Source organism: Nematolebias whitei, chromosome 17 (genome assembly GCF_014905685.2).
Source record: "Nematolebias whitei isolate Nwh7 chromosome 17, NemWhi1, whole genome shotgun sequence".
NCBI lineage: Eukaryota > Metazoa > Chordata > Actinopteri > Cyprinodontiformes > Rivulidae > Nematolebias > Nematolebias whitei.
In genome coordinates, this window is record NC_056514.1 from 42,079,254 (window position 1) to 42,096,887 (window position 17,634).

The window sequence follows — 17,634 nt, forward strand, 5'->3', positions numbered from 1 at the left end:
GAAATAGTGGATAAGTGTGCTCTATACCAGTGTTCAAATATGATGGTCACTGTAGATCCAGAATTCATGAGTGCATGGCAGGACATGTCATTTACTTTAATAGGAAAGATGGAGGATGGACTAACGAGCCCTTCAGGTAAATCAGAGCTTGAAGCTTTAGCTTTGTTTAATCTGGCAGTTTTCTCATCATGATCTTTGGGCCTCTCGTTCTGTCTACCCTTCCTTACAACTGACAAATTAGCTTTCTGATAACTTTTTGTGCATTTTCAGGAGAAGTGCATTTTGATGCAATATGTCCATTTTCTTCACATTTATAGCAGAAGTCTCCTGTGTCTTTGGTTGGCTGCACTTTAAACTTAGCCGTATAGTTTGTATCAGCTTTCTATCTACGATACTCACTGTTGCCTCTAGAGTTTGGGTTTGAGTTGACAGTCGTTATGTTTATCTGATGTTGCAGAGCTTTGATTTATTTTCTTAAGGACTGTACTTCACTGCTAAATTCATTTTTTACTTTTTTTTCTCTTTGGACCCGTTTCAGTGCTGGTCATCTACAGCTGACTGAGACTGCCTGTAATATGCTTTTTAATTATTGTTTTTAACTCCAGAACTTCAGTCTGAAGATCATTTCGTTGCTCTCTGTTTGACTGTTTTTTTTTTATTTATCTGTACTGTGTGTACATGCTGGTGATTGTTAGGCTTCCTGAGACATTGCCTTGCTGATTCTTGCTCTTCTTCCCCTCTAATTTCCTTTAAGAGGCTCAAAAAAGGTGGAAGACTCCCATACCTTTCTCTTAGGTTAAGCTGAAGTAACATAAGGTCTGACTCAGTTCCACCTTTAATAAGTTGTTCAAGCTTAGTTTTATTAACTGCACTAGATGGTAGACCAACTTTTATCACTACTTTGTTGAGAGATCTTTCCAACCTAAGCAGAAACTCAGAAAACCGGTCATTGGGTTTTTCCTGAAGTGACCTCAAGGAAATGAACAGTTCCTTGCCTGAATCACAAGTTCCAAATGTATTTTCTAAAGCCTGTATGTATTCCACATGGCTTGCATCTGGATTAGACATGCAAACTGCTTGTATTATTTTCAAAGCTGGACCTTTAAAACTTTCCACAATTCTCCTTCTTTTCTCTTTATCTGAGCACTCACATTCTTTGCCCATGTACTTTGCCTGTTCAAGCCCAATATCTATCGATAAACACTCCACCTGGAGGGGTGGGGATGACTCCTGAAAAGTGTCTCGGATGTCTGTATGCATTATTTTCAGAACTTTAGGGTTTCCATGCAACACCTTACCCAGTGCACTAATAATAGACTCAGTGTTTGTGTCCACTAGGGTGGGTGGAGCATACAGCTTCCTAATGTCATCGATGGTTTTCCACTCATCTTGTAGAAATCTAACTAACTTGTCAGAGAAACAGCTTGAAATAGCATCTGGAAGAGCTATCACTGCATTCCACTTATCTCCCACTGGTGAGAGTATTTCAGGGGGGACCTTGAAAGGATCAATTTCTTCACGACAGTCACATAAGACAGTGACAGTCTCATGTTTAGCGTCAAAGCTTCGGCCTCACTCTTACACGGTCAAGTGCTTTTATAATATAATAATAATAATAATAATGTGCTATGTGTTGTCATCATTGTATGTTCCCATACAAAGACGAAATTGGCTCTCTGCATTTAACCCATCCACCACCAGGTGGAGCAGTGGGCAGCTATTTTAGTACCCGAAGAGCAAATCGAGATTGGGTGTCCTGCTCAGTGACACCACGAGATGTACAATGACTGGGGATCAAACCCAGGACTTTCGGGTCCCGAATCGGCTGCCCTGCCCTTACACCATCTCGGGTTCTAATGTTTTTTCAATGCTCTCTATATCGTCATTTCCTGGGATTCCACAAACCATCAACACATGCTTTGGGTCAGTGCCTTCTCCCCTACACTAACTACTTAACTCTGATTGGGATGAACTGCTCATGACTACTTTTATTTTGTTGGCTGATGTTTACAATAGCTAGAATCAAAATAACTTCATAAAACCAACACAGTTTGACGTACATTCAATTTGTTTTTGACTGGATACTCAGGAAATGTATCTTGTATTTAGAAAATACTGTTTGCTAATATTTGACAAATGATACCCCAGCGGTACCTCGAATTTGTGTAGCACCCATACCACGTAGCTAAAGAGTTAACTAATAGGTTAGATTGGAATGTACTACATTGGTCGGGGCCCTGGGAATGTTATTTTAAAGATAGCTGTACTAGCAGCTTACAGGAGATACAACTTACTATTTATTTTTAATTTAATGGCAGTGCCTCCACTTAGCAGGAAATTATGAATTTATACCTTGTTTGACCCACTAAGAATTTAACTCTGATAACTGTATGTTTTTATTAAATACACTCCCTTGGAATACAAAAAACCCACTTAAAATAACTTTCAAATAAGACAATGATGCCCGATTTAAATTTAAAAACACTTTACTAAGAAAATAAAAGGTAAATAGAATAAGTAATTTGTTGCACAAATTACGTGGAAGCTAAAAACAAAAAGTTTGTTTGATCCCTCAGCAAATAAAATAAAATAAAAAGCATGTGCTGTGGTTTAGTTTTGTACTCACAAATCCTTCAGAGTTTGAGATTGGATTGGAAAGGTAGATGTGGAGATCCCTTTAATAGGGCACGGAGTAAAGTAGGCAGGTGATGTCACATGAACACCAAGATCCTTCCTGGCAGCAACCTCACAGATGGGAACCCAATGGCTGAATGGGGAACTTTTAACTCGTCCAGCAAATCCAAAGATTAGCTCCTGGTCTACTGTACACATCAACAGCTCTCAGTCCATATATTTCTTAGATAATCACACTGAATTCTCATATGGAGCCATTAAGAGCTTAACCAGCCACTAATGTTTGGATTTACATTTCAAAATACAATAACCTGAGCTGCTCCATCTTGCTAGCATGCTAAAATACTAGTTGCTCTTAGCATTCATTCATTCAACCTTTATTTCTACAGGTAAATCCCAATGAGCCTCGAGGACTCATTTACAAGAGAGACCTGATTTCAACAAAGAAAGATGAAACAATGGACAACAGCAACAACAATAAACAGTTATAAAAAGTCATACTCCAGTTTTTTTTTGTTTTTTTTTAACAAATAGGATGGCTAAAAGAAAAAGGTAACAAAAAAACAGCTAGATTCTAAGGCGAATGTAGAAAACTAAAAACAGGAACGTGTCTGCATTGGTCCCTGCCAGGAGTCCAACAAATTCTTAAAGCCACTTAGAGAGGTCAAAGGTCGAGAGCTTCAATTGTTTTTGTAAGGTATTCCAGGAATACCTTACCATAGTTTTCATCTACACATGCATCATTCTGAAACAGCATAAAACGCACAAAGGTGTGTATCTTTCATATGCTTCATAAAGTCTGTTACAGTCGACATCTCTGCATTAACCGTTGTCATGGACATCTTTACTCTGTCCCACATCTGCTTTGCTGTGCTCTCTGCACTTGTCTGGTTTTTCCACACTGACACACGTTTCATGCAGCGCACCATTAATCCTGCGTACTCCCACCTGATTGGGCAAAATAAAATGCTTAATCCAGTACAAAACTGAACAAGAATGGAACTTAGCACAACTTAAAGAGTAGGTTGTGAAAGTGCAACATGGCATGTACCCATTAAACTAACTTTCATGTAACATTCAAGGAACGTAGTAAAAATGAAACTGCCTGTTTCAGTCTGCTTAAACTAGATTTTCCTGACCAAATATGAACAGTTTTTAAAAAGAGACATTTCTAAATGACAAAAGAGTTTTTATCTTTCATATTTCGTCCACTTTTATCATGTAGACATCATTTTTAAACTTAAATGATATTAGTATGAATTTAGATTAACACAGGACAGTTCAAAGTGGGCTACATAATTGTGTCTCTGTGTTTGTGTGTGTGTGTGTGTGCATCAGGTCTATTCTTATCACAGTTGAATCTGAGGAGAGATTTACAACCTTGATTATTCACTCAGAGGAGACAAAAAGATGGAGGAAGCAGGAGAGGAGGAGGTGGAGGGAGGCGAAGGAGCAGGAGAGGAGGAAGCAGGAGAGGAGCTGAAGGAGTAGGAGAGGAGGAGGTGGAGGAAATGTGAAGGAGCAGGAGAGGACGAAGCAGGAGAGGAGGAAGTGGAGGGAGGTGAAGGAGCAGGAGAGGAGGAAGTGGAGGGAGGTGAAAGAGCAGGAGATACGTGGAGACCTGTACTAAAGGTAACATTTGAGCAGATAAGTGGCGATGGCGTGTCTGGTTATCAAGAGACGATCAGCTAAGCTGTTACCACGGCGACTAGACTGCATGTGCAAGCAGCTGATTGGAGGTCAGAGGTCATCTTCAGACATCATATTCCTGCAGTTGTAGGGACACTAACAGCATCATCTTGGTGGAAAACACTGAAGACGGGGTTGAAACGTGAAGGAACTGTAGTTGTGTTGTTCTGAAGAAAGGCCAGGATCACAGGTTCATGTTCTTTTGGACCCAGTGTTTGGTTCTCTTCAAACCAGACTGATGTTTGGGTTCTCCTTCAGCACGACATTAGGAACGTTCCCAACATTCAACTCAATAGAATCAAAGAACATTCAGTTCTGAAGGATCACTGCCGAACATTATCCTGAGCATCCTGAACGTCTCCTTTTCTTCTTCTTTGTGTGTGTGTGTAGGTTCTTTCTGAAGTTCTTCCTGAAGTGTAACCAGAACTGTCTGAAGAATGCAGGAAACCCTCGAGACATGAGGAGGTTTCAGGTAACTCACATTTATGAATTAATTTCCCTAAAGGGCAGGCCACAGTTCTGGAGGATCTGGCATACCCATAATGCTCTGCAGCAGGGTGGCATAGGTTTATTGCTTTGCAGATAAAATGTAAGAGGTCAACGGGGCCCACCTGTCACTTTAATGTTCTGATGTTCTGTCCATCCCAGTTGAAAGGCCTCACTGTTTGATGGTTTCCTACGACAGAATCTGACAATAAAACCAACAACAAGATCAAGCAAATCTAATCAGTAAATATATTTTGAAAAGTTCTGCAGAGACAGGAAGTCCAGCAAACAGTAACAATTCCTCCACTGACTGGCAAATTACTGGAGTGTCACACAGAACATATCGGAACACAAAAAAAAATCTGAACTGATTCTTTTAGGAAATATTGACAGGAGCCTTCTGAGAAAATACTCAAACTTTCAGCAATCACTTGAAGAGACCTGCTGGAGCCGCTGATCTGGGTTTGCTGATCCTGAATCACTGATACTTAGGAACCCTCAAATGTTTAGAAAAAGAAGATCGCCCCCCCCCCCCCCCCCCCATAATGTAGCTGTTTTTGAAAAAAAAAAAAAATGTAATTTTCAATTTACAAACCGGATTCCAAAAAAGTTGGGACACTAAACAAATTGTGAATAAAAACTGAATGCAATGATGTGGAGATGACAAATGTAATATTTTATTTGTAATATAACATAGATGACAGATCAAAAGTTTAATCTGAGTAAATGTAACATTTTAAAGGAAAAATATGTTGATTCAAAATTTCACAGTGTCAACAAATCCCAAAAAAGTTGAGACAAGTAGCAATAAGTGGCTGGAAAAAGGAAATTGAGCATATAACCAACAGCTGGAAGACCAATTAACACTAATTAGGTCAATTGACAACATGATTGGTATAAAAAGAGCTTCTCAGAGTGTCAGTGTCTCTCAGAAGCCAAGATGGTAAGAGGATCACCAATTCCACCATTGTTGCACAGAAAGATAGTGCAGCAATACCAGAATGGTGTTACCCTGCGTAAAATAGCAAAGACTTTTAAGTTATCATCATCAACCGTGCATAACATCATCAAAAGATTCAGAGAATCTGGAACAATCGCTTTGTGTAAGGGTCAAGGCCGTAAAACTCTACTGGATGCTCATGATCTCCGGGACCTTAAACATCACTGCACCTCAAACAGGAATGCCACTGTCAAGGAAATAACAGAATGGGCTCAGGAATACTTCCAGAAAGCATCGTCAGTGAACACAATCCACCGTGCCATCCGCCGTTGCCAGCTGAAACTCTACAGTGCAAAGAGGAAGCCATTTCTAAGCAAGCCCCACAAGCTCAGACGTTTGCAATGGGCCAGGGGTCATTTAAAGTGGAGTGTGGCAAAATGGAAGACTGTTCTGTGGTCAGATGAGTCACGATTTGAAGTTCTTTATGGAACACTGGGACGCCATGTCATCCGGACCAGAGAGGACAAGGATAGCCCAAGTTGTTATCAACGCTCCGTTCAGAAGCCTGCATCACTGATGGTATGGGGTTGCATGAGCGCTTGTGGCATGGGCAGCTTGCATGTCTGGAAAGGCACCATTAATGCAGAGAACTATGTTCAGGTTCTAGAACAACATATGCTCCCATCTAGACGTCATCTCTTTCAGGGAAGACCCTGCATTTTTCAACACGATAATGCCAGACCACATTCTGCAGCAATCACAACATCATGGCTACGTAGGAGAAGGATCCGGGTACTGAAATGGCCAGCCTGCAGTCCAGATCTTTCACCTATAGAGAACATTTGGTGCATCATAAAGAGGAAGGTGCCACAAAGAAGGCCCAAGACGATTGAACAGTTAGAGGCCTGTATTAGACATGAATGGGAGAGCATTCCTATTTCTAAACTTGAGAAACTGGTCTCCACTGTCCCCAGACGTCTGTTGAGTGTTGTAAGACGAAGGGGGGATGCCACACAGTGGTAAATATGGACTTGTCCCAAATTTTTGGGGATTTGTTTACGCCATGAAATTTGGAAACAACAGGTTTTTCCCTTAAAATGATACATCCACTCAGTTTAAACTTTTGATCTGTGATTTGTGTTCTATTCTGAATAAAATATTAGATGTTGGCACCTCCACATCATTGCATTCAGTTTTTATTCACAATTTGTTTAGTGTCCCAACATTTTTGGAATCCAGTTTGTATATGCTTTTTATGATTTTCTACTAATTGTACTGAATGAGTTTTCTCCGCAGGGTGTCTGGGCTCTCCCTTAGAGATAGGGTGAGAAGCTCAGTTATCCGGGAGGGACTCAGAGTAGAGCCGCTGCTTCTCCACGTCGAGAGGAGCCAGTTGAGGTGGCTTAGACATCTGTTTAGGATGCCTTCTGGACGCCTCCCTGGTGAGGTGTTCCGGACATGTCCCACCGGAAGGAGGCCCAGAGGAAGACCCAGGACACGCTGGAGGGACTATGTTTCTCGGCTGGCCTGGGAACGCCTCGGGATTCCCCCGGAAGAGCTGGCCCATGTGGCTTTGGAGAGGGAAGTCTGGGCCTCCCTACTTAGGCTGCTACCCCCGCGACCCTACCCCGGATAAGCGTAAGAAAATGGATGGATGGAAATATCTTCTAGATGGTAAACTATATCTTGGCTGCAAGTATCTAGCTGCGGAATCCTTTGTTTTCTACAACTGATAGTGGTTGGTCATTAATTATGATGAAGTTTAGCAACTTCACGGTAAACATTCGAGCGCCGGGGCTTCAGTGGTCTGTTATTTTCGTTCAGTCCAGATAAGGTAGTCTGATCTCGGTCAGCCGCGCTCAGTATGCCCCTCCTCTGTCACGGTCAGATTGAGCGTGGCTGACCAAAATCAGATTGCCTTCTCCGGACTGAACAAAAATAAAAGACTACTGAAGCCACGGACCTCGAATGTCCAACATAAAACTAACTTTACCGAAGATTAATGTGGAGCTATGGCTCTGCAGACATTGCACGTTGCTGTCTTGTTTTGTGGTGTTTCTAGTCTAAAATACTTCCACACAGCAGACATGTTTAGATAAAAATTTGGTTAGCTGTTAGCCACAGTGCTGCTAACGCAGTCCTCACGTTGTAGCTGGCTGCAAACCATGAAATGGATTTCCTGAATGTGAGGTGGGTCTTATTACTCAGAGCTCATGAGACATGCCTCCGTTCAGGAAATCCATTCCATAGTTTGAAGCCACCGTGCAGCGCAACCACAGACATGCATCATGCATTGGAAATATCGCCAGGTTGGATCGGAAAATCCGATACGTAAATTATGCTGGCATCAGAGCCCGATACCGATACTGGATCGGATCGAGCCCATCCCTAGAAACTATACGCATAAGCAATACAAAAGAAATAAAGTTTATTCATCCTGTACATAAGCAAAGTGATGCATGCCTCTAAAAATGATGCCCCTCTCCCATCCCTACCCCATGAGTCTAACAGTCCAACAGGTTCTCTTCACAAAGATGGTCTCCTTTACTCCTCTCTCAAACCAACATTCCTCTCTGTCAAGGATGTGAACATCTTCATCCCTGAAAGAGTGACCGCTGGCCTGGAGATGAGTGTAGACCGCAGAGTCCTGGCCTGATGATGTTGATCTTCTGTGCTGGTCCATCCTTTTGGCCAGTGGCTGTTTAGTTTCCCCGATGTAAGACTGATCACCCTCCTGACACTGAACAACATACACAGTCTGACTCTGTTTGTACCGGGGGACTGGATCTTTGGGATAAACCAGTCTTTAATGTATTTTGGGATTTAAAAGCCACTGGGACGTTGTGTTTAGAAAATAAACGTCTCTGTTTCTCTGATACTCCGTCAACATACAGAATGATCACTGGTCTGGGTTCCTCCTTTTCACCTGATGACTGACTGGAGTCCTGTTTGGGTTTCTTCTCTGCTTTCAGGAAGGCCCAGTTAGAATATCCACATTGCTCTAGAGCCTGTCTTGTGTGGGATTTCTCCTTCTGTCTGGCTCCTGAGTTAGTGGGGACGCTGTCTGCTCTGTGGTACAGAGTCCTGATGACTCCTAACTTGTGCTACAAAGGGTGATGGGAGTCAAACTGCAAATACTGGTCTGTGTGGGTGGGTTTGTGGTACACCTCAGTTTGCAAATGTCCTCTGAGACTGAGACCTCACAGTCCAAGAAAGCCAACCTGCCATTTTTTACATCTTCTCGTGTGAACTTGATGTATTTATCCACAGAGTTGATGTGGTCAGTAAAATGTTGGACTTCCTGAGATTTAATTTTTAACCCAGGTGTCGTCAACATACCTGAACCAATGACTTGGTGGTGTCCCTGAAAAGGATGTCAAAGCTCTCTTTTCTACCTCCTCCATGTACAGGTTGGCCACAATAGGAGAAACTGGAGACCCCATAGCACACCCTGGGACACCCGTGTTTCTGCCCCCCATATGTGAAGTAGGTTGGATAGGAAACCAGCCACTAGGGAGCACAAGCCAGTGTATCTCTGGTTCTGGTCCCAAGCCCGGGTAAATGGTGAGGTTTGTGTCAGGAAGGGCATTCAATGTAAAACACTTTTACCAAAACTATAATGTGAGTGTATCTAAGTGACACTATACTGGATCAGTGGGTATATTGGTAGAAGGATGTTAGAAATGCAGCTGCCAGGAAAAAGACAAAGAGGTGACATATGGATGCAGTTAGAGAGGACATGGAGGTAGTTGGAGTGAGGGCAGAGGATGCAGAGGACAGAGTGAAGACAGAGTGAGGACAGAGGAGGATGACTCGCTGTGGAGACCCCTGAAGAGGGAAAAGCCAAAAGAAGAAGATGTGACGTAGGTTGACTGCTTCCACTATTGAGGCTCAATGGGATTAACCTGTATAAATAAAGGCTGAATGAAAGAATGAACTGAGAAGGTGTTGTTCATAAGACTGAGCTTGTTGCAGCTCCTCAGACTGAAGAAGTCTTCTGGATTAAAGACAAAACATTTTAGCAAGTAGAATCTGTCCAGAAGACCTGACTCCACCTGGTTAGATTTAGCTACCTGGATTGTTGAGCATCAGGACATCATCGACCTGGTTCTAATCAATCCTCAGACCAACTGCTGCTGCTCTTGAAAACATTATTTATACAGTGTTTTTAATGGAACAGCAGCAGAGTTGTTGTTTACACGTTTCCATAGCAACAGTTGAACTTTGTAAATGTCCTGTTGTGTCTCTGAAGGGGATCGTTTTTGCTTTTGGGCTTTATTATTGTGTATGGATGCATGTCAGATGTGTAGTTCCTGCTCTCACAGTTGAAATGCTGTGATAGATTTATAAATATAATATTTAGGCTGCCTCCAGGCCTCGCTTCTCAAAGACATCTGTGACCTCAATGGAATTTGTCTGGTTAAATACAGGTTAATGAATAAATAAAAATAAAAAAGCTTATGTTGTAAGTCACATGACTGCATGACCAGGAAGCTGACTGAAGTTCTCCAAACAGCCCGAAATGAGGGCAGCAGCAGGTGGAGGAAGATGTTTGGGCCTCCTGTTAGTTTCTGCAGCTTGTCTGTTGGGTAAACACCGGAACCAACGTTTCTGTTACAACTCGGGGAACCTAGAGTGATATGAGACCAGGAAAATGAGGCAAGACTCAGGAATACAAAATAACAGTGTTTATTTATGTACAGTGTTGGTTAATGGACAGTAGATCAACTGGAGCCCTGAGGAGGAAGGAGAGGGTCAGGTGGATCTGGCTGGAGAATATGGAGGTGAAGATATTGATCCAATAGTTTTATCTTACAGGTTGGAGGATAGCCGAGGTTTATTCAAAACGGGCACCAGAGAAGAAGGTGAACAGGTGTGTGGCTGGAAGGCAAGGCACGAGGAACCAGGAGAGGGACCGAAGGAGAACCAAGGATGCAGGTAAGCTGAAATCACAAGAAAGGGTTTGGGTATCTTAGCACAAGATACATAGGCCAGAGACAAAGTGTACAATCAATGGCTAATGCTCTGGCGACGAGTAACATCTGACTGCAGCCTTGTGTAGAGCAGGACCTCATCAGTTAGATGACCATCAGGTGGTGCTGATTGGCAGCCATCTTGAAGAGGGAGGTTGCAGCAGATGGTACTCTCACAGTGCCCCCCCCCCCCCCCCCCCCACCCCACACACACCAAGAATCACCTCCAGGCAACCTAAGGTGTTTTTCAGAGTGCTATCTGAAGAAGGCCTTGATGAGACTCAGGTCCATAATGAATGAGCAGGGGATCCACGATTGTTCTTCTGGCCCGTAGCCCTCCTAGTCGACCAGATATTGAAAGCCCCTACCACGACGTCAGACGTTCAGGATGGACCCTACCGTGAAGGCAAGGTGGTTGTCAATCAGTTAGATGGGCGGAGGTAGGTCGGTAGGTGGGCACAGAGGACTGGCAGAGACAGGCTTGATTTGGGAGACATGGAAGGTGGGGTGGATCTTCAGGGACACAGGGAGTTGAAGCTTCACAGTAGAGGAACTGATGATTTTGAGGACCGGGAAGGGACCCATGAAACAGGGAGCCAGTTTCCTAGGAGTATTTTTCAGTTTTATATTGCATGTGAAAAGCCAAACCTTTTGGCCTACCTGGTAACTGGGTGCTGAAGAGCAACGGCGGTCAGTGAACTTCTTGGTTTGAGCTGCAGTGCGAAGTAAAGCTGCCTTGGTTTGGTGCCAGATGCATCGACAATGACAAAAGTGTTGTTGAAGCAATAACTCTATAGTGTCATTCTCCTGACTGTGAAACAAGGGGGATAGATAAAGGGAGGCCTCAAACAGGGACATACCTGTAACAGCAGATTTATGGGTGTTGTGGGTGTACTCGACCCAGACCAGATGTTTACTCCAGGCAGATGGGTTCCTCTCCACTATGCACTGGAGTGTGGCCTTGAGCTACTGATTGGATCACTTCGTCTGGCCGTTGGATTGGGGGTGATACCCTAAAGTGAAGACTGGAGGAGGCCTCCAGGGTCTGGCAGAAACAGCGCCAGACTTTGGAGATGAATTGTGATCCTCAGTCCGAAACCACATCAGACGAGATTCCATGAATTCTGAAAACATATTGCACGAGGAGAAGGGCGGTCTCAAAGGTGGAGTGGAGCTTGGGGAGGGGGATAAAATGTGCCGCCTTAGAGAACCTATCAAGAACAGTGAGAATAGTGGTGTTACCATCCAATGGGGGTAGACCCGTGATGAAGTCCACCAAGATGTGGGACAATGGATGGCAGGGCGTTGGAAGGGGAAGGAGGAGACTGGCAGGAGGTTGGTTACCAGTCTTGTTTCTGGTGCATGCAGAACAAGCTACGACGAAGGACTTTACATCTGACTTTACTTAACCTCATTGCTGACTGCCATGTCAACATTGTGGTTAAGTCCTCTTTCTTTCAGCTGAGGCGCCAGTCAAAAATCAAGCCCCTCCTTTCTAGACACCACTTAGAGACAGTAGTCCACACTTTTATTACTTCACACCTGGATTATTGTAACTCTGTTGATAGGAGTTAGCCAGGCCTCCCTCTCACGGTTACAGCTGGTACAAAATGCTGCTGCACGATTTTTGACTGGTACAGGCAGGCGTGAGCACATCACTCCAGTTCTGATGTCCCTTCATTGGCTTCCTGTACAGTTTCAAATCCATTTTAAAGTTCTATTGTTTGTTTTTAAGTCTTTGAACAGTCTTAGTTCTTATTTGTCTGAACTGCTTCACTTTTACATGCCATCACGTGTTCTTAGATCCTCTGACCAGATGCTTTTAGCAGTCCCGAAAACCTTTTATAAAACCAGAGGAGACAGAGCCTTTTCAGCTCTGGCTCCTAAATTGTGGAATGAGCTGCAGCTGGAGGTCAGGCAGGCCCCGTCACTTTCTGTTTTTAAAACTCGTTTAAAAACACTTTTTTTTCATTGGCTTTTAACCTAGAGTGAGTTAGCATCAGTGTCTTAATGTTGTATTCTTTTACTTATGATGTTCTGATATTTTTAATATATATTTAGGTGTTTTTATTGTTTTACTGTTTTTTGTTTGTTTTCAATTTTGTACAGCACTTCGTATGGCTGCTTGTTGTATTTTAAGTGCTTTAGAAATGAATTGGTATGGTATGGTATCTGCGTTGATTGTGGGCCACCAAAAGTGAGTCTTAGCAAGGGAAAGCATACGAGAGGTGCCAGGGTGACAGGACAGTTTATTAGAGTGCAACCAGTCTAATACCTTAGACCTCATGGACGTGTTAACGAAGAGAGTCCCGGGGGGACCAGAACCAGGGTCGGGTTCATCCTTGTGAGCTTCTCGGACCTCTCCCTCTATAGGCCATGTGAGGGCCCCAAAAATGCAGGATGAAGGGATGATGCTGTCTTCCTGTTCAATGACATCAGGGGGAGAAAACTGACAGGAGAGAGCATTGGGTTTAATGTTTTTGGAGCCGGGCCTGAAAGTGAGAGAGTAGTTGAGACAATTGAAAAACAGTGACTAGCATGCTTGCCTGGGGGTAAGGCGTTTAGCATCCCAGGGATAGGTCAGGTTTTTGTGGTCAGTTCAGATCAGATAGGGTGTCTCGGTGCCTTCATGCCAGTGACGTCACTCCTCCAGGGCTAACTTGACTGCCAGCAGTTCTCGGTTTCCCACGTCATACTTCCTCTCTGCCTGTGAAAGACGGTGTGAGAAAAAAAGAGCACAGGTTTGCCTTGTTGTCACTGGGGAACTGTTGAGACAAGACTGCCCCCACTCCATTGTCGAAAGCAGCCACCTCCAGGATGAACAGACCCAATTGGGGATTTTTAAACCTGGAAGTGTCGGGCACCTGGGACTTGTAGTTTATAATTGGGGGTTTGTATGTGTGACGCTCACCTAATGACATGGTGAATCCGGAAGTGGAGGGATTCTGGGTGTTCTAGTCCTTTTCTCTCTTGCGCTCCCAGGAGCGCTTGTCAATGGTGACCGCCAGGTCCACGAGTTCATCAAACCCCTCTGGCTCGTCCCGAGCTGCAATTTGGTCCTTAATAAGTTCAGACAGGGAGTTCAAAAAGGTACCTTGTAAGGCAGATTCGTTCGAAGTTGTCTGAGCAGCGAGGATGCGGACCTCGAGAGCGTGTTCTGTGACAGGTCATCAGCCCTGACGTAATCCTATGAGTCGTTTTACGACATTGGGTTCTCGAAGTGGACAGTTGAAAATCCTTTGAAACTCCTTCAGAAACAATTCAAAAAGCACAGAATTCAGGTCATGGGAATGTAAATATGAATTGGCCCACCGGAGAGTGTTGCCCTTGAGCTGACTGACGAAGTAGGTGATCTTGGTGAAACTTGTAACGTAGAGTTGGGGAGCTCCTTTGAATACAAGCTTACACTGGAGGAGGAACCCCCACAGTGGTCAGGGTCTCCTGTGAAATATTCAGAAGGTTTAACTATTACCCGCTGGGATGAGGTATCAGAGTCAGGTTCCATCCTGGGAGGACTTGGCATTGGTGAAACGGAGAAGGCTGCATGGGGAGAAGAGGCGAGTTTTTGATTTATAAAGAAAACCATACGTCTGAGCTCCTGTATGTTCTTCTGAGAAGTTAGTTGTTGTGTGAGGACTTGTTGAAGTACCTCCTCTAATTTGTTAATGTGCTCCACCTGGGAAGAGGGAGTTTGCTCGTCCATGGTCTCGTTCTGTGTCTTATTTGGCCAGAGCATGTCTGTTATGACTCAGGGAACCCAGAGTGATACGAGACCAGGAAAATGAGGCAAGACTCAGGAATTCAAAATAACAGTGTTTATGTATGTACAGTGTTGGTTAATGGACAGTAGATCAACTGGAGCCCTGAGGAGGAAGGAGAGGGTCAGGTGGCTCTGGTTGGAGAATATGGATGTGAAGATATTGATCCAATAGTTTTATCTTACAGGTTGGAGGATTGCCGAGGGTTATCCAAAACGGGCTCCAGAGAAGAAGGCAAACAGGCGTGTGGCTAGAAGGCAAGGCACGAGGAACCAGGAGGGGGACCGAAGGAGAACCAAGGCATGGCAGGATCCAAGGAGGCAGGTAAACTGAAATCGCAAGAAAGGGTTTGAGTATCTTAGCACAAGATGCAAACATAGGCCAGAGACAAAGTGTATCATCAATGGCTAATGCTTCAGCGACAAGTAACATCTGACTGCATCCTTATGTAGAGCAGGACCTCATCAGTTAGATGACCATCAGGTGGTGCTGATTGACGGCCATCTTGGAGAGGGAGGTTGCAGCAGATGATACTTTCACGGTTTCATTTTCTTTCCATTTTACAACAGTTCAACCAGTCACAACTAGCTTTAAATGTTTTACTTCCTGTTGGCTCCTCCTCTTCTGAATAAATACTGAGAACAATTTTGTAGCCAATCAGCTCCCAGGGGAAGCAGTAAGTCAGTATTTAATCACCTTACAGGTGTGTGCAGAAGCTGCTGCTGCAGCTGGAAGTGAAGGATGGATCCTCATAAGACAGTCGACTCTATGCCACGCTGCTCAGCCTGACAGGAAGTTCAAGTGGGCAGAGTGAACTGCACTCATCAGACCAGCGAGGCAGGTGAAGACAGGTGAAGCTTGTAGGTTTATCTCCAGTTGCCATAGTGACAGCAGAGTGACAGATGCTCTGGTTAGTCATGTCTATCAGCTGTCTATGTTGTCTGCTCCGTCTTCACCACCTAACAGCAACAACTTTGTTATATCAACAAGGAAATGATTGGTCCCAACATGGCAGAGCAACAACATCTTGTTCTTTGGCAAGTGTAAATAAAGTATTTTTTTTTTTTTTTTTAGGTGGTGGTTTCAACAACAGTCAACGTAGATGGTCATGTTCTCGCCGTCTCTGACAACATGTTCGTACACAACAATTCCAAACATGGCCGCCGAGCCAGGAGATTGGACCCATCTGAGGGTACGTAGGTTTCTATTCTGTCTGATGGGAACCAGGCAAATAAAATCACACACACACACACACACACACACACACACACACACACACACACACACACACACACAATGTAGATCTTCAGCCTTCAAGAGGAGCTGCTGCGTGGAAAAGACATGTTTTGCTTGTAGCTTCATGTGTTTTAGACAATAGAACCTGAACAGCTGAGCAGAGAACAGTGTAGTGACCTCTTTCAAGACAAATCAGTCCAGTGGATTGTGGATAAGAAGACCAGATACCTCGCCTTCCTCAGAGAGAACTGAGTGTGTGTGTGTCTTTTTGTGGGTTGTTCAACCTCTTTAATTGCCCTTCTAATTAAAGACAGTCACCATGGAAACCATCCCACCCATTCAGAACCGAGCAGAGTTCTGTGGGCTTGACTTGTTCTTGCTCACTTTTTTCACAAAGTCTTGATGGGCCTGAAACATGCATCAGACGTTTTTAAAACACGCCACTGATACATCAGAATAAAGCACCTGCTGTAACAGAGCCATCACATTGTAACACACCTGTAACACACTTGACGCCAGTGTAACACACCTGAAACACACCTGACACCAGTGTAACACACCTGAAACACACCTGACACATGTATAACACACATGTAACACACCTGACACCAGTGTAACACACCTGAAACACACCTGACACCTGTGTAAAACACATGTAACACACCTGACACCTGTGTAACACACCTGAAACACATCTGACACGTGTAACACACAGTGTAACACACCTGAAACACACCTGACATATGTGTAACACACAGTGTAACACACCTGAAACACACCTGACATATGTGTAACACACAGTGTAACACACCTGAAACACACATGACTCTTATGTAACACACCTGACACCACCTGTGACACACCTGACACCAGTTTAACACACCTTTAACACACCTGACATGAATGTAACACACATGTAACACACCTGACACCAGTGTCACACACCTGTAACACACCTTACACAAATGTAAAACACCTATGATATAGGTACGAATAGTTGTATGGGAGGCTGAATATTAAAGAGGACGAGAAGGACTTTTATCGATTGGCAAGACAGAGGGATCATGCTGGAAAGGATGTGCAGCAGGTTATGCTTGTTCACGATATCCAAAAAAGTTCAATCTGGTCCTCTGGACATTAAATAAAAATAAAATAAAAAATGTAGAAACGTTTCGTCTCCCATCCGAGAGACTTCCTCAGTCTGAGGTGCTGTATTCAGCCCAGTCTCTTAAATAGCACCTTCTCAGAGTGGATCAACCAGTTTGCTGCTGACAACCAAAACCAGCTGATCACATGGTCAAGAAGGACCATCAGCCTAACAATGGATCATTAGCACACTGATGGCTGTTTACTATTCACAGGAGGCTGAGTGATACTAGCAATAACAGCATAGTAAGAGGGGGACAGTTGAACCTGGAGGCCTCCACCCCTGTTTAATGATGGACAATTTTTTTTACAAAGATGGCCTCCTTTACCATACCATACCACTTTATTTATAAAGCACTTAAAACAGCTACAAGGCCAACCAAAGTGCTGTACGGACAAAACAACAGGTAACACACAAAGCAAAATACAAAATGAGGTAAATCAGAATATAGACATAAAAACGATGCAGATAATGACGACAAACCAGTGTGGAGCATACAGGATCAAAACATAGATCATCTGAAGTTGAAAGCTACTGAATAGTAGCGAGTTTTTAAACGGGACTTGAAAACCGAGAGGGAGGGGGCCTGTCTGACAAGCAGAGGTAACTCGTTCCAGAGTCTTAGTCCTGCTACAGAGAAGGCCCTGTCACCTCTGCGCTTAAGACGAGTTCCTGGAACTGTGAGGAGCAACTGGTCCGCTGACCTCAGGGAACGTGGTGGGACTTACGGTTGTAGCAGATCAGAGAGATGGGGGGGGGGGGGGGGGGGGA

General features: G+C 43.9%; 1 protein-coding gene across 1 annotated transcript in view; it reads left to right on the plus strand.

The window, feature by feature from the left end:
* Positions 1 to 17,634, plus strand: part of LOC119423587 (transcription factor COE3-like) — a 188,040-nt gene that overhangs the window by 64,620 nt on the left and 105,786 nt on the right. Inside the window, exons 7-8 of the mRNA XM_037690986.1 lie at positions 4,714 to 4,795; positions 15,555 to 15,676. Coding sequence (XP_037546914.1) covers positions 4,714 to 4,795; positions 15,555 to 15,676 — 204 coding nt within the window. The remainder of the gene's footprint in view (positions 1 to 4,713; positions 4,796 to 15,554; positions 15,677 to 17,634) is intronic.